This window comes from Mesoplodon densirostris, chromosome 14 (genome assembly GCF_025265405.1).
Source record: "Mesoplodon densirostris isolate mMesDen1 chromosome 14, mMesDen1 primary haplotype, whole genome shotgun sequence".
Taxonomy (NCBI): Eukaryota; Metazoa; Chordata; class Mammalia; order Artiodactyla; family Ziphiidae; genus Mesoplodon; species Mesoplodon densirostris.
In genome coordinates this window covers 77,902,453-77,929,250 of record NC_082674.1, presented here as the reverse complement: position 1 = coordinate 77,929,250, position 26,798 = coordinate 77,902,453, and the positions used below count along the sequence as shown (strand labels likewise).

General features: G+C 49.4%; 1 protein-coding gene across 1 annotated transcript in view; it reads right to left on the bottom strand.

Moving 5' to 3' along the window:
• Positions 1 to 22,307, bottom strand: part of FBLN7 (fibulin 7) — a 42,991-nt gene extending 20,684 nt beyond the window's left edge. The window contains 3 exon segments of the mRNA XM_060117780.1: positions 652 to 811; positions 21,821 to 21,949; positions 21,951 to 22,307. Coding sequence (XP_059973763.1) covers positions 652 to 811; positions 21,821 to 21,949; positions 21,951 to 22,307 — 646 coding nt within the window.
• Positions 22,308 to 26,798: the final 4,491 nt, after the last annotated feature.

Genomic DNA, 26,798 nt, shown 5'->3' with positions numbered 1-26,798 from the left:
AAGGGGTCTGGGGGGCCCCCAGTAACCTCACCAGACAAACGGGACTTGCCCTCAGCAGCCCCTCCCTCCCACCCCACCGCACTAACGGGGGACTCATGGAGGAGGGAGGACTTGTTTTCATGCCTGGAAAACAGAAGCCAATGTTGATTCATAGGCTGTACCCGCGGGTCACACGAGTGCGGGATGTTGATGGTGGGAAGGCCGTGTGTGCTCGGGAGGGTGTGTGTTGTGGGACCTCTCTGTGCTTTGCATTCAGTGTTGCCGTGAACTGACAACTGCTCAAAAAAAGTCTATTAAATTAAAAAAAAAAAAAAAAAAAGGAACTACCTAGGGTCCACCTGCATAGGGACAGGGAAGGGAGAGCAGTGATGCTCTGCAAGTGGTGCCTTTTGACAATTCTCTGGAGACGCTATGCAGACGAGAGGGTTGCTGAGCCTGGACTGAAAAGGTCTAAGAGGAAATGGGGGCCACTCAGAGGATGGGGGGAGACGGCTGACAGACGCCGTCTTCACACGCTCCTACCGTCCAGCCCCAGACAGAAGGGGAGGTAGGGGAAGGCCCGCGACGCAATCCCCTGCGAGCCCTGGCCAGGCAGGGAGATGAGGGCGGGGAGAGGACCCCGGGGCCCGGGGTGGTGACTTGGGGACCCACCTGGGGGCGTGTCCGGGCCCGCTCTGCTCACAGAGCTCTGCAGCGCCACCAGCCGGCTCTTCATGTGACGGAGGCCCTCGGCGAAGCGTGTCTCCTGGCCCTTGAGCAGCTGCTGCAGCTGGCGGATGGCCGAGAGGAGCTGCTGTTTGTTGAGGCAGTTCTGGGGAGAGAAAAAAATCACCACCACCAGCAGTATGGGGGCTGGTTCAGTCCCATTCTCCTCCCGTGGGCTTCCAGAAGTCACCCGGCCCTTGGGCCCAAATACCCTGGATAGTCACTGAGCACAAGGTAAAAGTGGCCCCATCAGGCGTGCCGACATCTGTCCGGTTAGGTCACCAAAAGGCGGCCTCAAGTGCACGTTAACGGAGGCCCAGTTCACCCCTCAGCGAAAACAAAAGTCCCATCTTCAGAGCGCAGGGCAGAAGCGATGACTCTAAGTGACTGGGCGGTGGAACCGTTACCTGAACGCAATGTGCCTTGTATCAGCGGTCGTACCCCAAAGAACCCCCAGCCCCACCCCCCACCCCGCAATTCTTCACTCTATAAGTTAATGCTCTGAAATCTGGGCCTCAGGGAACCTTTTCTTTCTTTCTCCCTTGGATTTTTTTTTTTCTCCCTTGGGTATTTTTAACAGCAGATGGATGATAAAACATATAAAACAGGCAAAACAGGGATCCCCAATGGTTCTTTTTAAAAAAATAATAAATTTATTTATTTATTTTATTTATTTATTTTTGGCTGCATTGGGTCTTTGTTGCTGCGCGCGGGCTTTCTCTAGTTGCGGCGAGCGGGGGCTACTCTTCGTTGCGGTGCGTGGGCTTCTCATTGCGGTGGCTTCTCTTCTTGCGGAGCACGGGCTCTAGGCGCGTGGGCTTCAATAGTTGTGGAACACGGGCTCAGTAGTTGTGGCTCACAGGCTCTAGAGCGCAGGCTCAGTAGTTGTAGCGCACGGGCCCAGCCGCTCTGCGGCATGTGGGATCTTCCCAGATCAGGGCTCAAACCCGTGTCCCCTGCACTGGCAGGAGGATTCTTAACCACTCTGCCACCAGGGAAGCCCCCCAGTGGTTCTTATACTTTCAAAAATCTAACAGGGCAAATAAGAAAAAACTCAATAGAGTTAAAGAAGCATTCACTAGAAGTCAACACCGAGTTCTGACAATTTTAAAAAACCTTAAAAAATAGAAAAAGGAGGCTTGTGTTTATTCTGATAAAGACTAACTTAAAGCAATACCCAGCATCATGCTTAGTGATGAAAATCTGAAGGTTTCTGATCCTAACTGCCTTTAAGAGTCAGGAAATGAACAGGAGGAAAGGAGAGGTGAGTACAGTGGGCACTTATAGGACCATGGCCGTGGCTCACATGGGCGGTTGTGTGTTACCTCAGCACAGCCTGGTCCAGCCTGACTCATATGACCTGCACGGAACAAAGGAGAGGAGAAGGATGGCTTTCTCTAGGGACAGGCTTGTGGATCACTTTTTATTTTATTTTTTATACTTATTTTTTTCTACAACGATTATTAGTTTTATAATTAGAAAAAAATGTCTAAAAGTCAGCAGGCGGCAGGCAGGCATGTGGCCTCTGCAGCCTGGGTGGCTTCCAGCTTCGCCAATGGAGCACTGCCACCGCGGTGGAAACAGAGCTACAGCCTCTCTCCCAGCGAGGCTGCCAGGCCGCTGCACCTTGGAGATTTCACCAAACAGATGACTCACTGGCCTGGTTCAATGGATGCTTTTGACACAGCTGAATCCCCAGTTGCCCCCGGAGCTCGTTAGTCTATGGGGGCTCCTTGGCCTCCACCCTAAGCAGGGCCTGACTGCGCCTGGCCCCAAACGCAATTTCTGGGAAGTTCTGTTTGTTTTCCTTCTCCTTCCCTTGTTGTGGCCCTTCCCACACAGGTTCTGGGCACCTGGGCAGTGACCTCCTGCAGTCCCCTACCTGCCCAGCACAGCCATCCACCCAGTCCTGATTTCCCACACCCACCTCCCTTCCCTTTATTTATTTATTTATTTATTAAAGATTCCTTTTTTTTTTTTTTTTTGATGTGGACCATTTTTCAAGTCTTTATTGAATTTGTTACAATATTGCTTCTGTTTTACGTTTTGGTTTTTTGGCCACGAGGCATGTGGGATCTTACCTCCCTGACCAGGAATTGAATCCGCACCCCCTGCATTGGAAGGTGAAGTCTTAACCACTGGACCGCCAGGGAAGTGCCCTCCCTTCCCTTAAAAAAAAAAAAAAAAAAAAAAGAGCCGCTTTCAGAGATGGCTTCGTGGCTCATGTGTGATTCACATTTCTGAAGTTCCTCATAGTTTACAAAGCTACTTCCTACTTCTAAGAGGACTACTGGCTTGCAGCAACCCTGTGTGAAGAAGGCCTGGGAGTGTCTCTATTTCACAGTCAAGATACAGAGGCTGAGAGTCAGGTGACTTGTCCCAAACCATGTGGCTCATGAGCGGTACAGCCAGGCTGGGGGCCTGCTGACTACCGCCCCAGTGCCCCTGCCAAGCAGTCCTTGCCCCAGTGGCTGCCTTATGTGCTAGCGCATTTCACAAATGCCCCTGTGTGGTGAATGGTCTTCTTGATTAATCTGCACTAGGGACTGATAACTCTGTGACCCAAGCCAAACATCCCACAGGAGTGGGTTTCTAACTCCCGTCCAGACTTCAGGTCCGGGGAGCAAGGGCAGTGGGGACAGGAAGTGGGGAGGGCTGGAGGAGACAATCTCACACACTGAACCAGGCCAGCAGTTGCCTCCAGGGTGTGATAGCTGGGAGAGGGCTGTCCCAGGCGACAGGGAAGGGCTAAGTTTTGAAGTAGGGGACAAGAGATCAATGCCAAGGCCTCTGCCGGGAACCTGGGGTTGGGGACATGGGGCTCCAGTCAGTACAGAAAGGAGGGCAGCGGGAGTGGAGCGCACGGGGCCTCTGGGCAGTCAAGTGAGTCGAACCCCAGTGCTCCTGGGTCCGGGCAGGCTGTCTTCTGCGTGTGGGGGCACGGCCCCCGAGCCCTCCTAACCCCTGCACCGTGGATGGCAGGCACCAGTGGCTTTTCCTCAAGGTGCTCGTTACAGGTGAGATGTGCTCATCTCTCCAATCACAGTGGAAAAACCTTCCAGATCAAGCACACTAAGGCCACATCCAGGCGGGGAAGGAGGGGGAAGGGTGGTGGGCGGACTTGCTGAGGGCAAGTCAGGAAATCTCCATCCTTGCCTCTGACCTCACTGGAGTGATTCTAACAGAACAAAGTGTTAGAAAATCCTTGTGAGCCCAGAAATAAACCCATGCATATATGGTCAATTAATTTATGACCAAGGTGCCAAGAATATACAATGGCAAAAGGACAGTCTCTTCAATAAATGGTGCTGGGAAAAACTGGACAGTAACAGGCAAAAGAATGAAACTAGACCTATCTCTTAACATCATACAAAAATCCACTCAAGGGCTTCCCTGGTGGCGCAGTGGTTGAGTCCGCCTGCCGATGCAGGGGACGCGGGTTCTTGCCCCGGTCCGGGAGGATCCCACGTACCGCAGAGTGGCTGGGCCCACGAGCCATGGCCGCTGAGCCTGCGCGTCCGGAGCCTGTGCTCCGCAACGGGAGGGGCCACAACAGTGAGAGGCCCGCGTACCACCCAAAAAAAAAAAAAATCCACTCAAATTAGATGGAAGACTTGAACCTAAGACCTGAAACCATAAAACTCCTAGAAGAAAACATAGGCAGTAAGATCTCTGACGTCAGTCCTGGCAACGATTTTTTGGATTTGACACCAAGAGCAAAGGCAACAAAAGAGAAAATAAACAAGTGAAACTAAATCAAACTGAAGAGCTTCTACACAGCGAAGGAAACCATCCGCAAAATGAAAAGGCAACCTATAGAGTGGGAGAAAATATCTGCAAGTCATCTGCAAAATATCTGATAAGGGGTTAATATCAAAAAATATACAAAGAACTCATACAACTCGATAACAAAAAATAAGAAACAAACAAACAAACAAACAAAAATCTGATTTAAAAATGGGCAGAGCATCTGAATAGACATTTTTCGAAAGAAGGTATTCCAAAGAGGGCCAACAGGTACATGAAAAGATGCTCAACATCACTAACCATCAGAGAAATGCAAATCAAAACAACAATAGGTATCATCTCACACCTGGAAGAATGGCTATTATAGAAAAGACAAGAAATAACAAGCATTGGTGAAGATGTGGAGAAAAGGGAACCCTTGTGCACTGTTGGTAGGAATGTAAATTGGTGCAGACACTATTGAAAACAGATTGGAGTTTACTCAAAAAATTAAAAATAGAACTACCACATGGTCTACCAATTCCAAAGGAAACAAAATCATATCTCGAAAAGATATATGCACCCCCATGCTCATTGCAGCGTTATTTTCAATAGCTAAGGCATGGAAACCACCTAAATGTCCACTGATGGATGAATGCAAAAAGAAAATGTAGGAAAAGCCATAAAAAAGAATTAAGTCCTGCCATTCGTGACAACAGGATGGACCTTGAGGACAAGATGCTAAGTGAAATAAGTCAGACAGAGAAAGATGAGTACTGTATGATCTCAGTTATATATGGAATCTGAAAAAAATCCCAACACATAGATACAGAGAACAGATTGGTGGTTGCCAGAGGCAGGGGGTGGGGGGGTTAGAGAAGTGGGTGAAGGGGGTCAAAAGGTCAGAACTTTTGGTTAGGGGTTTCCCTGGTGGCGCAGTGGTTAAGAATCCGCCAATGCAGGGGACACGGGTTCGAGCCCTGGTCCGGGAAGATCCCACATACCACGGAGCAACTAAGCCCTTGTGCCACAACTACTGAGCCTGCGTGCCGCAACTACTGAAGCCCACGCTTCTAGAGCCCGTGCTCCACAACAAAGAGAAGCCACCACAACGAGAAGCCCGCACACTGCAATGAAGAGTAGCTCCTGCTCGCCACAACTAGAGAAAGCCCGTGCACAGCAATGAAGACCCAACACAGCCAAAAATAAATAAATAAAATAAATAAATTTATAAAAAAACAAAAAACTTTTGGTTATAGGATAAATAAGTTCTGGGCGTGTAATGTACAGCATGGCGACTATAGTTAACAACAATATAGTGCATATGTAAGAGTTGCTAAGAGAGTAGATTTTAAAAGTTCTCATCACGAGAAAAAAATTGCAACTGTGTGAGGTGATGGATGTTAGCTAGACTTACTGTGGTGATCATTTCACAATATATACACAGAGCAAATCACTATGTTGTATACCTTGGACTAGTACAAGGCTATTACACATTTATATTATATTATACAATGAGATCTCAATAAAACTCAGTGGGGGGGAGATATAACGTTTGCAAGGAAAGAAAAAAAAGGAAGATCCTTGTCTTCCTGGCAAGCCAGCATGGCAGAAGCAGAGCCAGGGTGCCTCTCGACATGAGGTTTGATGGGTCTGTGCAGCAGCTGCTACTAACAGGGCAGCCCCTCGATCCCAAAGTGCCGGAAATGGAGTCCACAGGAGCCACGCTCAGGATCCACCACCTGCAGTGGACCTCAGCATATGCCTCAGGGGCATAACTGAGTTTATCTGCAGAGATGGATGACAGGCTAGAAAGCTTCGCACCAAGTCATTGCTCAAGAGGTCTGCACCTTGGGGACATTAGGGGGCATCATGGGGACAAATCACGTCATAGCAAGGGGACTGAGAACCTAAGTGTTTCCCCTTTTCAAACTGAGAAAGCTTTATCGTTTTGCTTGATTGTAAAAATAAAGCATGCCTCCTGCAAAACCATTCAAAACACAGAAAAACACATCAGAACAAAGGACAAGTCCCAGGACCAAAGACAACCACTGTTAATTTTTTGTGAGGCTTTAACTTTTAGATTAGATACACATGCACACACACACACAAGCATCACCTTGCAGGTGCTGGACCAAGGGATGCAGGTCCTACATTAGCTCTTTACCCTCCACTCTGGGTTGTGGCATCATTTCCATGTCAACAAGCAGAGCAAAAGTTGGACCCTGAGCCTCAATTTCACTTCGGTTCCTCTGTGTTCTTTTCTGTCCTAGAAGGGGGTCTCCTTGCCCCCCTCCATTTGTCTGCCCACTTCCCCTCCCACACCCGCCATCTGCTCTGGGCCAAGAGAAGCCACACATGGGAATGGATCATTTCCTTCTTTATAAACATAGCTCGTCAACGAGGTCGGCCCGAGGGGGCTTTGAGGGGCTGCCAGGGTCTCAGAGGCTGGGGGACAGGAAACAGGCTGGACCCTCAGGTGTCACCCATCTGAATTTCAGCCTGGCCCTGCCACAGTGAAAGCTGGCTTCCCATCTCAGGGTCCCAGACCCCAACTGTAAAAAGCAACCACCTACTTGGCAGGAAGGCTCACAAAGGCTGTGACTGGGCAAAGGTCAAATCCATGCAGGGGGGTGGGGGGGAGGGGGGGAAGGGCTGGGAAGAGGAAGGCTCCATACCAGGGGGAAGGAAGGCGTATCTCAGAGGAAACTGCCAAACCAGGGCCCCCAGCTGCCAAGGTCTCTTCCAGGACTCTTTTTAAAATTAATTAATTAATTTTTGGCTGCATTGGGTCTTCGTTGCTGTGCGCGGGCTTTCTCTAGTTGCGGCGAGTAGGGGCTACTCTTCCTTGCTGTGCGCGGGCTTCTCATTGCGGTGGCTTCTCTTGTTGTGGAGCACGGGCTCTAGACATGTGGGCTTCAGGAGTTGTGGCACGTGGGCTTGAGCAGTTGTGGCACGCAGGCTCAGTAGTTGTGGCACATGGGCTCCGTTGTTGTGGCTCGCGGGCTCTAGAGTGCAGGCTCAGTAGTTGTGGCGCATGGGCTTAGTTGCTCCGCGGCACTTGGGATCCTCCCGGACCAGGGCTCGAACCTGTGTCCCCTGCATTCGCAGGCAGATTCTTAACCACTGTGCCCCCATGGAAGTCCCTTCCAGGACTCTCATTTTTAATATTTTTCTCAAAGAAGAGACCCTCAAATGGTCTAAATTTGCATCCTTTCAATACCTGGCTCCAAGCCTGGCTTATGCCATTGACAATAAATAATGAAAATTCGTTTCCATTTCTTAGAGTTAATAACGTATTTGTAATGGAATCAAGAAAAGACATGCAGTGAATCCCTTCCATCCTTGAGTAGGAAAAAGATCAAGATTTACCGCTTCTGGTATCAAACTCCGCCTCAGAGGGCTGGTTGCTTCCCTGAACTCAACACCAAGGGCAGTGTCTGCAGAGAAGAGCAGAAGCAGAGAGAGGAGCAGCAACGGCAGTCGCCCCAGCCAGCTCGTCCTGAGCTGGGACGGAGGTCAGGCTCCTGGGAGCAGGGAGGTCGCAGAACTATCCTCCATCCACCCCACCGCACCTCCAGGCAAAGTCCTGTCCGTCTTCTCTCCGACCCACCCACCCTCTCACATGGATCTAATGGAGACGCCTCAGGGCTGACAACACCCCTCTTCCTGGGAGGCTGACCAGCTCCCGAGACCCCCCCCTGCGGGCCCAGGGGTGGACACAGACAAAGACGATGTGTGTCCCCCAGCTCACCCCACGCCCGTGCCAGAACTCGGTAGGCGGACCTTCCCACCCCATCCAGGCCTCCTTGCTGTCCAGGCTCAGTTTACAAATGAAGCTCAGCTCTCAAAGCCCTGAAGGGCCCAGGCATTGGGGGGGCACAAGGATGGGGGGTCCTTGAGGCTCCATTCTCACGTGACCTGGCTCGACGGTCATCCTGACCGTGAGAGTCTTGGCACAGTGGCTATTTCTGAGAGCCACCTCAAGGATAACAGAGCCCCAGACCCCTCCAGGCAGCCACGGATGACCCCTTGGACCTCGGAGGGGCCATCTCACTCTGGTTTCTCCTAAGCCACAGCTATGTGTCATGTCAGCATGTTGTTAATGGGAACACAGATGTTTTGATGCCTTTAGATCTATGAAAGGACGGAGCACACTTGCCAAGTGTGTGCCTGCTAGCCAAGGCTCAAGGCCCTCTGCATCTGAGTCATGTAGAATTTGCACATGATTTTTTTTCTCCGAAAGTTTTTTTGTTTTGTTCTGTTTTGTTTTGTTAATTTTAGACCAAATCAGAAGCGGGTTATAACTCCTCAACTTCTCTCATCCCAGTGACCTTGACCCAGCACCCACACAGAAGAGTAAAGGAAGGACACTTCTGGGGGAAGTGAGGGAATTTTGCTTGGGGAGGTGCCCAAGGCCCTTGTCTTAGGGTTCTCCAGAGAAACAGAACCAAGAAGAACCAATTATATCTGTACACACCCTGTAGAGAGAGAGAGAGAGAAGGAGAGAGATTTATTTTAAGGAATTGGCTCATGCAAAGTGTGGGCTGGAGACCCAGGGAAGAGTTGGTATTGTAGCTCCAAAGGCCGCCTGGAGGCATAAAGCCCTCCCTCTCTGGGGACCTCAGTCTTTGGGATGAAGCCCACCCACATTATGGATGGCAACCTGCTTTACTCAGAGTCTACCATTTAATGCTAATCAAGTCTAAAAAAATAACTTCACAGAGACTTCCCTGACAATCCAGTGGTTAAGACTCCACGCTTCCACTGCAGGGTGCGCAGGTTCGATCCCTGGTCAGGGAACTAAGATCCTGCATGCCGCACCATGTGGCCGAAAAAAAAACAAACCTTCTCAGCAACATCGAGACTGGCGTTTCACTAAATATCTGGTCTAGCCAAGTGGACAAATAAAATTAGCTCTCACAACCCTCCAGCAGAGTCTCCCTTTGTGTACTCAGGGCATTTTGGGTTCTTACGATGCCGGCTGCCCAAAATTCTATATTTTCGCCCCGACTCAATTCTTGTCTACTTTTTGAAAAGGCCACGGGAGCGATGACAACAGTTGGAGCCAAGAGTCAGCAACAAGCGAACTTGTTAGATGCTCACAGCAGCCCCCGGATATGGGCACCATTATTACACCCCCTCACAGGCAAGGAAGCCAAGTAGTCACTTGGCCATGGTGACGCATCCAGGATTGAAATCCCAGCAGGCCTCCTCCAGACCCTGATGTGAAACTTCAGAGGGGGGTCCACGGAGACCCCCCAGGAGCCCTCCTCTGTCCATCTCCCAACTCCTCTCCTTTTCTAGCACCCCCTCGACAGGCAACTCTGGTCACCTCGCTCCTGGCCCCGTTGCATGCCTGAGGGCAGAGAACAAGTTATAGACAACTTGGAATCCTCATCACTGAGGACAGGACCTGAGTGCACACGAGATGCTCATTTGAGCAAACCAACAAAACAGATGAATGAGGCGCGAAGGAAGATGTAAGTGTGAGCCCAGGGCAGGCTTCCTCATCTTACTCCCCAGATCCACCATATTCTTTCACCTGCTTGCTGCCCAGCCAAGCTTCCAGTGGCCACATTCACCTGCAGACTTGGTTGTGCCTTTAACTGCATCACTTTACCTCCAGCAAATATCTCCCCTAACGCCCAGCCCAGTGGGGAGCTCCGTTCACACACACACACATTCACAGACACACATACACAATACACATATACACACACATACCACATACACGTATACACACATACACAATACACATATAACACACACACACACACACAAAACCAGCCACAATCCCCTGTGGAGCCCCCTGGTACTGGGCCTTCCCCTCACCTCTCTCCGTAACTTGAGGACCTCCTGGCTGCAGAAATGGGGCATGTTTTGCTTACTTCCTTTTGGGACTTGACCCAATATGAGTAGAGAAGGAGACAGGAAGTTGAGAAAATAAAGAGGAAAAGAAGAGAAAAAGGAACTTAGTATATTGCACCTTCTCCTCACTTACTCATTTTTTGTTTGATTTTTCTTCTTTTTTATATTAACATTTTTTATTGCGGTATAATTGACATACAACATTCTGTTAGTTTCACATGTACAACAGAATGATTCCATAATTCATTCATTTATTCATTATTCCACAAATATTCACTAAGCATCCTACATCGTGCCAGGCACTGACATAAGAAACGGAGCCAACGTTAGCTCATTTAGTCCTCCTTGCAGCCCCCCTAGGCAGGCATGGTTATCCCCATTTCACAGCTAGAGAAACTGAGGCTCAGGGCATCTCGTTGGTCAATGGCAAGGCTACCTTACCAGTCACATTGTGCCCAGTCCACCCACTGGGAAAGTACATTCTTCTTCTCTCTTCAGCCCGAGGGAACCAGGACGAGGGGCTCAGAGGCCCCAGTGTGCTAGCCGACCCTCTCAGTCCCCCCACTGTCCCCCCCAACACACACGCACGCACCCTTCAGAGAACGTCAGCCCACATGTGTGCACATTCACACATGATCCAAGATTTCTGCGACTTGTGGAAGTGGACATCTGGATCTGACTGGGTCTCCTGGGGCTGACGCCAAGGAGGCGGAGGGCACTGGGGGGCCCGGTCCTGGTGGGCAGCGTGGGCAGAATGAAGGGGACTGATGAGGTGAGTGCGGTAGGCGTGGCCACGCGTGAGAGGTGGAGCCTTGGAGTCCTTACTCTTAAAGTAGTTCACCTGGATGGTTGTGAAGGCCGAATGACATACGTGGTGCACTTTCAGATCTTCCTACCTTCGCTAGCGAAAAATCCCAAGCGTTTCTCCGTGAGCAGGCAACGGGGCGACAGAAACTATCCTGTCCTGCACCTGCAGCTGCATCCCACCTGCTCTCCCTGCGTCCTCCCGGGCCCTCCTGCAATCTAAGCTTCCCAAAAGACGGAGGTCAGAACCCCGACACAGGACTCACTGGGCTAACATCAGGGCAAGATTCTCAGGTTTCTGGGATAAGAACATAGGTATCTTTGGGCGGAGGGCATTATTCTGCTTACGGAGCCGTATGTGATCAAGCCTTGCCACCTCCAACTGGGTCCAGATCAGGCACCTTCCGTGTCCCAACATTCAGACCTCCTCTGTGTTTCTCCACATACTTCAGCAAGCTAACTTCTACCTCAGGGCCTTTGCACTGGCTGTTTCCTCTGCCCAGATTCTGCCCCTGGTCCTTGAAAGCCAGGCTCCTGTCTTTCCATTTTCACTTAGAAGCCCCCTTCTCAAAGAGCCCGTACCTGCCTACTGAGTATAGAGCAGCCTCCTGGCCACCCTCCCACACAACACCCCATTTCCATGGTCTGCCTCCAGATACTTTCAGGTTTGTCTTGTTTTTCTCTGCCTGCTTGGTGAGCCACGTGACAACAGGGTCTGTGTCCACCGCATCGTTCTCTCCCCTAACACGTACTGAGCCCTTAGTTTGGACCTGTTCTTTGAATGTCACTCATTTTCTCCTTCCTACAACCCCACGAGACAGGCATCTCAGAGGAGGAGGCTGACTCACAGAGGCAGGAACTTGCCCCAGGTCACTCAGCCGGGAAGCATGGGAGCCAGAACACAGACCAGGCACTCAGGGTCTTCTCCACTTGCTACACTGCCTCGGGCCCGGCTGCCTTGCCAGACCCAGAAAATCACCTGGCAGGAGAGGCTCTCAGGACATAGTTGTAGAATGAGCACATTACCTTACTAGTTAGATTCCTTCTGGGAAGGTAAAATCTTTAATTATGCAATCAGAGAAGGCGCTGGGAGGTGATACTGACAAGTTTGTATGTTTTTCACACCACAGTAAATGACTGATGGTGTCGAGGCTTCTCTGGAAGAAGCTTTTCTTTTTGTCTTTTTTTTTTTTTTTTTTTTGCGGTACGCGGGCCTCTCACTGTTGTGGCCTCTCCCTGTTGCGGCCTCTCCTGTTGCGGAGCACAGGCTCCAGACACGCAGGTTCAGCGGCCATGGCTCACGGGCCCAGCCGCTCCGCGGCACGTGGGCTCTTCCCGGACCGGGGCACGAACCCGTGTCCCCTGCATCGGCAGGCGGACTCTCAACCACTGCGCCACCGGGGAAGCCCATCTTTTTGTCTTTTTTTGCCTACAGACACCCGTGGCGCTTTCCCTTTCTTCAAGTCAGCCAAGAATCATCTGATTCTCTCAGCTCCCTGGGCCGTGCACCCAGTTACCGATCACACTCTGCCTCCAACCCCTCCTGCAGAGACGGGAAACCCAGCCTAGGGGAGCAGAGGGAGGGGCATCTCCTGAGCTGGCAGTGAGCCACTTCTGTTGAGGGTCTACAGGTAACCTAATCCCCGGCATAAAGAGAAATGTCTGAGTCAGGAGCCAACCAGATGACAACAGGGAGGTCAGGGGGCAGCCTAGGGTCTCCTGAGTCCCTGGAGTTGCCATCCCACCCCCACACCTCCAGTCTTTGATGTGAATGATGTCACGTCTCAGTCTTACTTGGAAACCCAGCCCCAAGAGGAGCTCCCTGGGCTTTGCTTCCCATTTAAGCTGCTTCCCTCTGGAGAGTCTGGGGCCCAGACTGCCAGAGGTTCCTGCCTGAAAGACTCCAGGCCAACCGGAGAACCCAGGGCACTGCCTTCTTCCCCAGCTGTTCACATCCAGTCCACACCCTCAGCACTCGCTGCCCAACGCCTCCGGGGGCCAGAAACTGCCCCACGGAGCAAAGGGGTCTCCACTCTTCTCTGTAATCAGGGCTGTCCTTGACAGGACTTGGAACGAGTCCCCCTCCTGAAGGTGCCAGGAAAAGGTGGGGGCTGCTGGAGAAAGTGGAAGATGGCAGGACAGCCTCCCGGTCACCCATCCTCACCCTGACCCCACCCCTTCTTCTGAACACTGTCTCTGGGGGGAGTAAAGCCCTGGATCACTACTGATGAAGGTTTGCAGAATGGCAATCTCTTCCTCCCCACACCCACACCATCTGCAAGGAGGCTCTGCCAGTCTTCCCATCCAGAGGGAGGTCTGTTTTCCCATCTCCGGATATGGGCGGGTCTTGTGACTTGCTTTGGCCAACAGAATGCACTGGAAGCGATATACCAGTTCCAAGGCTGGCTCTGGATTAACCACATTGTCTAGTTTCTGTATGGGATGTTTTGACATCTGGGGCCACGCTGACTTGGCACAGACTGCCCCTCTGTGGCAGGGCCAGCAAATTCCTAGAGGCAGCAAACAACACAACACCCTCCCTGCCCGTGCCCAGCACACCTTTGGTAGCAGACCAACTGAACCAGAGCCCATCCGCCTGCTTATCTGGCTCCGAAGCTTGTGAGACACTGACAGCCGCCCAGTCCCCGCCAACAACCCTGGGAATCGGCATCAGACAACTAGGGTCAGCCCTATACCACCGACCTGCTACAATTATTCCAACTAGCCAATCCTAACCCGGTTAGTCCCCTTAACCTGTCTCACCCATTTCTTCCCTCAAAACCCCCAGGAAAGGCTTTCCAGAAGTTTCCCTCCCTCTCTCTCTGCCTGCTGTTCTCTCTGTAGCCCAACTTGGTACGACATGCTCCCTCCTCGAGAGAACTGTAAGCAACACACTATCCTTTTCCGGCAGTGTCTCCTGATCTGTTGGCCGCACCACACTTGGAGGAAGCCAAAATCCCAGCTTCATTTTAGAACAGTGTCTCAAGAAGTCTTGGGCATTCTGCTAGTCCTGGCCCTTGACCGCTTTCTACCATGTGAAAAACCCAGGCTAGCCTGCTGGAGGATGAGAGGCCGCACGGAACAGAGCCACCCTGGACCAACCAGCCTCAGCTAACCTGGCAGCCGTCCACAGGTGAAGAGGAGCCCAGACCCGAAGAGCGGAGCCTGGAGCCAGTGAGCAGAACAGTCCAGCTGAGCCCAAGCTCAGACTGCCACCCTGATCGGCCAACTCCAGATCTAGAGCAGCCCTTTCAAAACCAAATGCACGGTGCTTGTCTGTTTTGTTCCCAGCCTGGGCCATGGCAGTCACCAAATATTTGTTTTACGAAATGCCCCATTTTCAAAATGGATGATTCACATGTCCCCGTAGCTTCCGCTCACCCCCATGTATTCTTATAATACAGGCGCTGGTGTATAAAACCCTGCTGCAGGGTAGCAAATACTCCTAGTGCTGCGAGCACGGCAGATACCTTTAATCAAGCATGGTATCCTTTTGTGCCGAGTTCTGAAGTAAATAGCAATCCATGTCAACCTGGAGTCCAGCCAATCCATCGAAACTGGCAGTAGAATTGATAAGCTGACCATACCACACCGGGAAGGAACATACTTGGGTTGTCACATTTCCACCCTTCTTCATCTCATTTGTTTTCAGACCAGGGAACAGATCTCAAACCCTTCCCACCTCCTTCCCTCCCGACTCAGTCAGTGGGGGACACTGGATGGGGGCATTTTCCCCCCTCTCGCTCCTTCCTCTGGCTTTGCTCCCAATATGAGGATTCAGCTGCCACTTCCTCAGGCACATCAGGCTCCCCATCTACAGCGTGGGGCTAATGGTGCTACCGTTGGCTGCTTTAAAGTTTCAGGGTAGAAAAATGGTAACATCTACAATAGGAAAGTGATCTGGGAAGGCCTAAGGATCGCGGATTAAAACATCATTTTCCTGAGAATGTGTTCAAAAAAACAAGGGAAGAAGCCAAGAAAGAGGAAGACATATGATCTAGAAAACATAAACTCCAGCGCAGGCCAAAGTCCCTGGGTAGCCACAGGGCCATGAGCCCAGAGAAAGGTCAGCACGACTGGGATCCAGGGGGAAAGCAGCCCGACAGAATATGGACTAGGAAAGAGATTATTGGAAACAACTGTGCTTATGTAGAGGACGAACCGGGCAAAAGAGAAAAATCTTGAGGAAAACCAAAAAGTTACACAAGAAAGGAAATTAATCATAGTAGACTATTTGGCCCTGCAGCGAACAATGGAACAAAGTACTCATCTGTCGTTACCGGAGATCAATTGTTTAGAAACGGGGAGTAATTTCCAGGGCATTTAAAAACAGTTGCCTCAAGAGAGAGTGAGGACGGTGGAACAATTTCTTGAAAGCCACAAGCTACCAAAAGTCACCCAAAGGAAAAAGGTTACCCTAAGTAGTTCTATATCTGTCAGAGAAATTGAATTCATAGTTAAAAACCTTCCAGAAAAGAAATCTCCAAGCCCACATGGTTTCATTGGTCAATTCTACCAAACATGATAGAGAAACTGACACCACCTCTACACAGTTTCTTCCAGAAAACAGAAGAGAAGGGGACAGCTCACAACTCATTTTAGGAAGCCAGCATTACCCTGGTAAGAAAACCAGGTAAAGACAGTAGAAGAAATCCATAGATGAGGGATAGCAAACTGTGTCTGTAGAAAGAGGGCCAGAGAGTCAGATTTTTCATCTTTGCAGCCCATAGGGTCTCTGTTGCAACTGCTCATCTCCGCAATTGCAGTGCAAAAGGCAGGTATGGATGACATGGAAGTAATCAGTGTGGACAGATCTGACCAGCAGTGTACTGGATGTGGCTCATGGACCATAGTTTGCTGACCCCTGCTATACACCAATATCCCTCATGAACAAGATACAAGAATTCTCACAAAACATTAGCAAGTAGAATCCAGAAATATAGACGATGTATACGATGCCATAATCAATTAGGGTTTATCTGGGAATGCAAGGCTGTTTCAAAATTAGAAAATCAATCACACAGCATTGTAAATCAACTGTACTTCAATTTAAAAAGATTAAAAATAAATTTTAAAATTCAGTCAAAGTCATCCACTTTAATAACAGACTGAAGAAAAACCACAGGATCATGTCAATGGAAGCAGAAAAAGCATGTGATAAAATTCAACATCCATTCATAATGAATACTCTATCAAACTATGGCTAGAAGAGAACCTTAACCTGACAAATGGCATCTGCAAAAACCCACAGCCTAGCATCCCACTTAATGTTAAAAAACTGAATGCATTCTTCCCAAGTTCTAGAACAAGGCAAGAATGTCCACTCTCTTACTCAACACAGTACTGGAAGTTTTAACAAGTGTAATAAGGCTAAATAAATAAATAAATGGCGCATGGATTAGAAAGGAAGAAATAAAATTGCCCCTATTCACAGATAACATGATTGTTTATGTAAAAAAATCTGAGGGAATCTACATACACAAAAAATGCCCTATAACTAATAAGTGAGTTCCACAAAGTCACAGGACACCATGTCAACACAGAAAAGCCCACTGAATTTCCATAGACAAGGAATATAGCATTGGAAATGAAAAAATTTAAAACCTAATACCACTTAAAATAGCTCCAAAAATGAAATACTTAGATATAAATCTAACAAAACATGTTTTTGTTGGTAACTAAAAAATGCTGATGAGGGAAATCAAGGAAGATCTAAATAAATGGAAAGACATATTGTTTTCACAGATTGGAAGACTCAATATTGTTAAGATGCCAATTCACTCCTAATTGATCAGTAGGTTTAATGCAGTTCCAATCAAAATTCCAGTGGAATTTTGTGGATAGAGACAAGCCGATTCTAAAATTTTAATGGAAATACAAGCTATGATGACCGAAACAATTTTGAAAAAGAATAATAAAGTCTTAAAATCTATCCAATTTTAAGTCTTATATAAAATTACAGTAACGGGTCTTCCCTGGTGGTGCAGTGGTTAAGAATCCGCCTGCCAATGCAGGGGACATGGGTTTGATCCCTAGTCTGGGAAGATCCCACATGCCTCTGGAGCAACTAAGCCTGTGCGCCACAACTGCTGAGTCTGCGCTCTAGAGCCCGCAAACCACAACTACTGAGCCTGCGCACCACAACTACTGAAGCCCGTGCGCCTAGAGCTCATGCCCTCCAACGAGAGGCCACCGCAATGAGAAGCCCGTGCATGGCAACAAAGAGTAGATGCCCGCTCGCCACAACTAGAGAAAGCCCGTGCGCAACGAAGACCCAATGCAGCCGAATAAATAAATAAATAAATAAATAAATAAAATTACAGTAATCAAGATAGTGTGTTACTGGCAGAAATAAACCCATATGATGCACTGATTTTTCACAAAGTTGCTAAGACAATTCAATGGCAATTCAACAGTCTTTTCAACAAATGCTGTTGGAACAACTGGATATCTACATGCAAAGTGTTTATCTCAACATAAACCTCACACTTTACACAAAAATTAACTCAAAATAAATTACAGATCAAAATGTAAAAATGCAAAACTACAAAAATTTTAGAAGAAAACATACAAGAAAATTTTCATGATCTGGGGTCAAAGAGTTCTTAGACTTGACACCAAAACCACAATCTATAAAAATAAAAAATCGATCAATTAGACTTCACCAAAATTTAAAATCTTTGCTCTGGGAAAGACACTGTTTAGACAAGCTGTAGTGAATGAAATAATGCCATTTGCAGCAACATGGATGGACCTGGAGATTATCATACGGAGTGAAGTAAGTCAGACATCACTTATGTGGAATATATTATATGACATCACTTATGTGAAATCTAAAAAAAAATGATACAAATGAACTTATTTACAAAACAGAAATAGACTCACAGGCTTAGAAAACAAATTTATAGTTACCAAAGGGGAAAGGTGGGGTGGGGAGAGGAATAAATTACAAGTTTGGAATTAACATATACACACTACTATATATAAAATAGATAATCAACAAGGATCTACTGTATAGCACAGGGAACTATACTCAATACTCTGTAATAACCTATATGGGAAAAGAATCTGAGAAAGAATAGGTATAAGAATATGTATAACTAGCTCACTTTGCTGTACACCTGAAACTAACACAACATTGTAAATCAACTATACTCCAATATAAAATTAAAAAAATTTTTTTAAAGACAAGCTTCAGATAGGGAGAAAATATTGGCAACTCACACACCTGATAAAGGATTTCTATTTAGACTGTATAAAGAATACTCAAAACTTAACAATAAGAAAACAAACCACCCATTTGGAAAATGGGCAGAAGGCCTGAACAGACACTTCACCCAGTAAACTATTCAAATGGCAAATAAGCACATGAAAAGATGTCAATATTTTCAGTTATTAGAGAAATGGAAATTAAAACCACAATGAGATACCATTCCATACCTATTAGAGTGACTTAGAAACAAACAGACAAACCCGATAATATTAAGTGCTGGTGAGGATGCACGGCAACTGGGTCTTTATGTACTGCTGGTGGGAATGCAAAATGATACAACTGATATGGAATACAGTTTGGCTGCTTCTGACAAAGTTAAAGATACACTTACCATATAACCCAGCAATCCCACTCCTAGATATCTACCCAAGAGAAATGAGTGTTTACATTCACACAAAAGCTGTATGGGAATGTTTACGGCAGCTCTAGTCATAATCACCAAAAACTGGAACTGATACCATATGGGTGTCATTCAGTTCAATGGCTGAACTGATTTAAAAAAAAAAGCTGTGATATGTCCACACAGTGGAATACTACCCAGCAATAGGAAGGAACTGTGCATCCCCAGAACGACATGGAAGAATCTTAAATGCTTTATGCTAAGTTAAAGAAGTCAGTCAAAAGTCTATGTACTTTTTGCTTCCATTTATATGACCCTGTGAAGATGAAAACACTATAATGCTGAAGAACAGATCAGTGTTGCCAGGCACTGGGGTGGCCAGAGGGTGTGACTACACAGGGCATGAGGATGTCATTTTGGGGTGGTGGAACTGTCCTGTCTCCTGACTGTGGTGGTGAGTACCACATATAGAACATAGTTCTATGGTTAAAAGCATGGAAATGTACACCAAAAACATTTCTTTCCCATTAAACTGTAAAAAGCAATGTATCAACTGGGAGTAGACAACCAAAAGAATGAATCTCTAATGGTGGAATTTGGAACCCTGTGACATGTGATCACAAGGAGAGGTTTTGGAGAAGGGGAAACGTTCTGAAATACCATAGCCCCCCCCCCCCCCACAGGCAACGAGGAGGCCGAGAGCCATCGTGGGGGAAGAGGGTGAGGCGTGGAGTGTGTTAAATGTTCTCCCTTTCTTGTCTCTCCAGCAAGGCGGTTTCTCTTCTTGGGGGAAGGCCACAGAGTGGGCAGTAGTGTTGGGAAAGGGCCCCCACTTACGGGACCCCCACATTGATCAACCTCCCCTCCTTCCCCAGGACCACTGGCTCTCCAACAGCAGGTCACAGAAATCTTGCAAAGTGACCCAGGACAGATGTGCTGAAAAGTCAGACAAGGATTAGGGGTGAGATTCCCCCGACTACATAGGACTTTGGGTGAAGGACAGTTTCACTAGAATTTTTAAACTAACTTCTATGGAGAATCCCTTCTGCTCCCTTTCCCCTTCACAAAGCCCAGTGAGGCATGTGCTCTCGCAGGTAAAGAAACCAAGGCTTAGAGGAGAAGGAATGTGAGAAAGCCTGGACGTGGCAGGGCAGGGATGGGACCCAGATCTCCCCCAGGACCAAAGCCTGAGAGAGCTTACTTCCCCACTTGAACAGCAGCTGCAAACATCTGAGAACTGCCAAGGTGTCACCACTTTTCCAGGTAACCTTCCGAGATCAGATAATGGCAATGCAGAGCCCCTCAGCTTCCTCTGGCACTTCCTATCCACCCTGCCCCCTCTCCTGGCCTGGGTGGGGAGCCGGCTTAGGGATGCACCTACCTGTGCTTCTGGCTTTGAGCTCTGGGCCTCAGGTTCTATTACGTAATCTGCAAAGTGGGTGGGACACCCCACTGTTCTGTTGGGTGCGTTGATTGTGGTCCTAGACCAGGCTTCTGCTGCCTGGTGGCTGAGTGACTTCCTGCAGTGGCAACTCACCATATTCTGCACTCACACGGGCCCGTGTTTGGTCTGAACTGAGTTCTCCCTGCCTGGAACCCCTTCCTGTGCCCCAAGGGCTTCTAGGTGGCCACGGATGTGCCTGTTAGGTATTCAGCCCATGGGTGAGAGTCTGTGGGGAAGGGAAATGGCTTGGAGACTAAGGAGAGAGATTAAATTTACTCCACTCCTTCCTGGCCATGTGAACTTGAGTAAGTCAGAATCTCCCTGGGTCTCAGCTCCCTCATCTGCAAAATGGGGATGACAATAGTTCCCAACTCACAGCGCTGCTCTGAGAATAAAGAGCCTGGAAGATGCTTAGCAAAGAATACAGCACTCATCACTCAGTGAGCTTTCTTTCCGTCTGCCGTTACTATTATTTTTATGGACGGTATTCTTGGGGTAGCTGCCCCACAGCCCACGGGACACGCCGTCACAGAGGGAGGGGTCTCCAGTTTCCAGAGCCAGTCTGGTGATAGCTGGCTCTGAATTGAGCAATTCCAGTCTCACCTTTGGAAGACGCATTTTTATCTGCATTCTCATCTTAATTTTAACCATGAGTTTTTACTGCTTAATGTAAAAGTGAATCTGGTCAAGCACATAAATCCAGTGGGACTCCAACAGACACAAACGTCAGGGAGAGAAAAATTAAACGGCAAGCTGCCTGCAAGTGTGGGAAAGAAATGCAGTCCCAAATCTAAGCTCCCCTAGGCTCAGGTGAGGCTGCTTCAGAAACCTCCCACCTGTTTCTGCCTGGGAAACGCGGCGAACTGCTAAGAAAGTTCTGAGCCTTTAAAAGTTGGTGGTGGGGCTTCCCTGGTGCGCAGTGGTTAAGAATCCGCCTGCCAATGCAGGGGACACGGGTTCGAGCCCTGGTCCGGGACGATCCCACATGCCGCGGGAGAACCTAAGCCCGTGCACCACAACTACTGAGCCCACCGCCGCATCTACTGAAGCCCGTGCGCCTAGAGCCCGTGCTCCGCAACAAGAGAAGCCACCGCAATGAGAAGCCTGCGCACCGCAACGAAGAGTAACCCCCGCTCTCCACAACTAGAGAAAGCCCATGCGCAGCAACGAAGACCCAACGCAGCCAAAAATAAATAAAATAAATAAATTTAAAAGTTGGTGGTGGTAAGAATATTTCAGTTAGAAATTTAAATGTTGGAAGTTGGAGGGGAGCGGACAACCTCTACCCTAATTGGGTGAGCAGGGAGCTCTTCTGGAGACCTGAGGAAGACCAATGTCTCATAAATCCCAGGGCAATCTTTCTACAACGCACGGTTCTCACGCGGAGCCCTCTCTCTCCCTCCCCCCAGCGGACCGAGGCTTTCGCACAAACTGCTCGGCTAGACCAGCCCGGGTTCTCCCAGACGCCCAGCCCGCGATGCATCCGATGACAGATGGGGGGATCTCACGCTTCCCTCTGAAAACTGAACCCCAGCTCCAGCCTCGCTCCAAGCCCCCAGCCCGAGCATTCCGGTGGAATGTGGTGAGCCCAGGTCCTCCGGCCTTGGCGTGGCCTCCCCTGCAAGCGGGACAGGGGAGGGGCGGGAGGGACACTGACCTGGGAAGCCTGCGATTCGGGGCAGGCGAGGAAAAGCAGCAGGAGGAAGAGCGCGCGGGGACAGTTGGGCACCATCTTGCCAATCGGAACCTTTCTGCTTGGGAAGGGGAAATAACTTTGTCTGCCTTCCCTGCCGAGGTTGTCCCAAGCCGATGCCGCAGCCGCCCCTGCGGGGAGCGGGGCTCCGCGCGGACCCGAGCGGCTCGGGCAGGGAGGGAGGCGGGAGCCCCGGAGCGCAGCCGGGCCCGCCGCGCTCGGGAGGCGCAGTCCCGGGTCCAGGTGCGCCGCGCGCAGACCTGCAGCCGCAGCGGCCAGGAGCGTCCGCAGCCGCCCGCACGAGACAATCGCGGCGAGGCGGGGAGGCGCCAGCCCCTTGGCCAAGGCCGAGGAGGAGGGGCTGCCCGGCCAGGAATGCGCCTGGGAGCGCGCCCAACCCGCGCGGCTCCCCGAGGAGGCCGGGCGCGACGCCGAGGACGAGCGCGGGCATCCTCAGCGCCCTGGCGGGGGAGGCGGCCGAGGCGGCGCGCACGTGCGTGCGGGATCCCGGGAGCCCACCCCGCGCCGGGCCGCTCCTGACCCGCCCCTTTCCCAGCTGGGGATACTGAGGCTGATATCACCCAGCAGAAAGTGGAGCTTCAAACCCAGGTGTGTCCAACTTCAGAGCTCACGTGAGGACATCTTCCTCCACGGCCTTCGGAAGACGGGACTAGAATGGCCAGGAGACGGGCTTCATGAACTTAGACCAAGTTCTCCACCCGAGCAGACTAGTGTCTTTTTAAACAATGCTATCGGGGTACAAGAACACACACGCACGGTGACTCAGAATCGACAGCCCTCCTCATTTGCTGTCCTCCACTCCCCAAACGGAAGGAGAAACTCAGTTTGGACCGGAGGCCGGGTTATGGGAACACTGGATGCTCTGCTGAGGTCGGGTGGGAAATGCCGCTGGGAAGGGCAGACATGAGCAGTCTGAGTCCTTGCATCCAGGGGCTGTGGGAGGAACCAGATGGCCTCAGCCCCAAGCTCCTGGAAAACATTATTTAAGTTCTTACTGGAAGAATGTTTTCAGAAGGCAACACTGCAGATGTCATGGTGCACACCAAGTCTGGCCAAGCCTCAAATCTATTTTTCCTTTTCCGAATTTCACTTAGCAGAGCCCACTCAGAGCTCAAGGCACAGAGCTCAGAAGGCTGCAGCCTGAGAGCAGGAACTGTTTTCCTTTGGAAAGGAAAGTTGGAGTCCCCTGGAAAGGGGACTGGTGGCGCCTGGTGCAGCCTGGCCACCTGGGCAGGAGTTACCCAGGAAGTCCTGCTGGGCTGCCCCCTCCACCTTCCTGCCGGAGGAAGGAGAGCAGGTCTGGTACTCTTATCTGCATTCCTGGGGAGACGGCTTGAGAGAGACCTGGGCAGAAGATTGCTTTTCCCTGTCCAGGTGGAGGGCGCTGGGCAGCGGTGACCTGAGCCCGGGCGGCCTGTGGAAATAGTGGTTTTCTGCCTTTGTTCTCTGGGCCAAAGCCCAGCGTCCCCCTCTCTGTCTGCACTCTCCCCACCCCTACCCCCAAGGAAGGATTCCTTCTGGTCACTGTGGCTGTGTTTATTTGGTATTTTATCCTACCTTGTGTTTACATGGCAGCCCCCAAAGCCAAGGCTTCTCAGGCGTGTTCCGGCTGTGTGCTGGAACCAGACAGATGTGTGCTGGAACCAGACAGATGTGCACAAGACCTACTGTCCCCTTGAGCCCTCTGAATGGATTCATAAAGCTGGAAGGCACTCCTGATTTCACCAGTGAAGAAACTGAAGCCGGGAATGGCTGAGTGACTTGCCCATGGTTTGCAAACCCAAAGGTCTCCAGAGCAGGGCTGGTTCCAGCACAGGCTACCTTATCCCACATTTTACTTAAATAATGCAATCATAGGATTTCAGGAATTTTATTTACAGGAACAGAGTTTTTCCTGTTTCTTTTATTTTTTATTTTTTGGTTTTCTTCTTCCCTTCTTCTTCTCCTTCTTTTCTTCTTCTTTTACTTTTCAAGCATTTCTAAGTTTCAACACAGAGGTTTTTTCCCTATTATCGATTTCCATTTGTTTCCCTTGTCCTACGGCTGACTTCTGTCTAGTGCTCTGGCATCTGCTCCGAATTAACCTTCTAAGGTCCCACTGCCCCAGCAGTACCGTCCCTTCTCTCTCTGTCCTCAACCGCCCTTGACCTGTGGTCATCAAGGCACACCCTCCACAGCCAGACTTGCCAAGGCTGCGAGGAGCAGACAGACCGTGAGAATAAACCAAGCGCCCTCTATTCAGGGCTCCGAAAACCAACCTTTGACTTGATAAGATGGGCCTACCTCGATATTGTTTCTTCTGTTCCCTCTATATTTCATTTTCAAGAGACTATTCTGGAATGTCAGGGGATGAAGGGGGCCTAGATGTCTAAAGAAAATATTGTTAAAGCCTTTGGGCAGAATCACTTGCCATCTCCTGGGCTCCGTGCTGTCTCTCGGATACACTCACATCCCCTGTGTAAAGTGGGAATACAAAATGGGGGAGGAAGTTATGCTGTAGAAATCTGTTTAAGACCCGATCAGAAGCAGCACCCAGTCTAAATCAGCCATTCCAGAGCCGTTTCCTGGGACCCTCACAGTGACTGACACGTCGCTTTTTCTCTTTCGGCTTTCTCGGGCTTCTCTGTGGCTGAATCTTGTCTGTCATCTCATTCTGAGCTGCTTCTCCCTCTTTGTCTCCTTCACTCACCTCTATCTGTGATTCTAAGTGTAATCGACCCCCACTAAGCACCTGCAAAGGCGCCCAGGAACAAAGCCCAGCATGTGAGCCTGAGCCAGGATAACAGGATAGGAACAGGGGGAGGACGGTCTAGCAGGAGTGCAGTGACTTAGTCCAATTTACTCTTTACGCAAATATTTATCAGGTGCCAGCTCCGAGCATGGCCCTTTTGTGAGGGGCTACGGGAGGCTTTCACACTAAATCTCGAGCCCCAGCCAACAAAATCGTGTACTCCTGTGTTGAACTTTGAAGACTGTCCGCTTATGTATGAGGTCATGACAGCTAGAAGAGACTTTCCTCCCTACAAAACCGTTTCCAATTTTATAAAATGAAAATCTGTAGGAAAACAGACTCAATTGTGCCTTGATTAAAGACCAAACACCAGTTAACATCTGCCAAAAGGAGGAAATGCTGCAAATCCATGAATGCCATTCCACAGTGAAGTCCAAGTGCCTGTGGGAGGGGCAGAGTACGGATGCAGCCAAGGACACACAGCCCTTGAAATCAGACACACCTGGGCCGGATCTTACCCACTACATGTTGCCAGTGTGACCTTGCAACTCTCCTAAGCTTTGCAGGTCTCAGTTTCCTCAACTATGTATGGAAACAGCATTTATCTGAAGAATTATTAAGGGATTTCAAAATGATGAATATAAAGTGCCTAACACAGTGCCTAGCGTATAGTGGTGCTTAGTTAAAGAGTCTTTGCCTAAACTGACTCATGGTCCTCCACACGGGGACAACATAAGAAGGGAACCAACATATCCTTAGCACCTGCTGTATGCCAGGCACTCTGTTAAGCGTTTCATGAATGTTCTCATTGATTCCCTCACAACCCAGCAAAATAGGTCCTATTATTATTCCCATTTTGCAGATTGGGAAACTGAGGCTTAGAATGCTTGATCACCCAAGAGCAACATCAGGTGAGTAATCGGGAGAAACAGGATTTACACTTGGGTGTGTCCGATCCCGAGGAGCATGCTTTCTGCTGCATTAGAAACTAAACACAAGACTTTGCTCATTGTTCTCCTCGGCCAATGTTTGATATCTTCTAAGGCAGATATATCAAAATTAGCTTCGGGAGTAATTTTTCAGGGATACATTTTTACTGCAAACTGAGATTACACCTATACAATTAGGCCTGATTACAATAACCTCCGAGGAATTGTTGAAATTAATTCCCGGGTCTAGAATTTCATACTTAATATTGTTCAAAACAGGACGGCTTTGCCAGATGACTCTATGTGTCCCTCCGGAGGCACTCTGCACCCATTCCCAGCCTGCCCTCTGCCTCGATGCCAACCTGTAGGGATTGCGTCAACACCCTTCGGTGCTGTGTCCTCTGGCTGTGTGTAGCAGGTGGAGGCGCTCAGTGGGAGGTCAGATAGAGAACGGTGAGGTCCCGAGCTTGACTCAAGCCTCGATAGAAGATCACTGCTCTTTTCAAGGCAATCTGTTCTCCATCCCTCTCTTTCTCTGGGATTCCAGCAGCCCCTCTCCCTCTCATCCTCCTGGGTCCAGAGACAGGAAGAGCACCTGCATTAGAAGCTCTGGGATAGGGCACTCCCCTGGTTGGCATTTGTACATCCTGTTCATATCCTGTAAATAAATCATCTGCACATTATACTAACTTGAGCAAGCCATCTCTCGGCTTTTGACTGATAAGAGTGGCCATTGGCAATAAGTTGAAAATAATTTTTTTCTCCAGAATTGTGGCTCTAACAGGAAATGAAGTGACACACACACACGATCAAGCTTGTGCACACACACTCTCTGGGCGAGGCCCTAAGAGGTTACTGACCATCTTTCCCCTTGGTTAATACAATACTATTTTTGTCTAAGGTTGTAATATACCCAGTTAAAATACCCCTCTACCACCTCTCCAGACTCCCTAAATGCGGACTCCCTCGGCTGCGTGACCCAGTGCTGACTGATGAGATATAAGTGAAGTCTGGTGAGTGGGGCTTCCAGGAAAGCCACTTTCTTGATAAATAGAAACAGACTCAACTGGTGTGTGTCCTTCCTCCTCTTGCCTGGAGCATGGGCCCAGTGCCTGGAGGTGCAGCAGCCACCCCATGACCATGAGGACCAGATGGAAGTTTAGAAAGAGAAAAGGCATAAGTTCATAGCAGCAGTATTCACAATAGCCAAGACAGGGACACAACCTAAATGTCCATCGACAGATGAATGGATAAAGAAGAT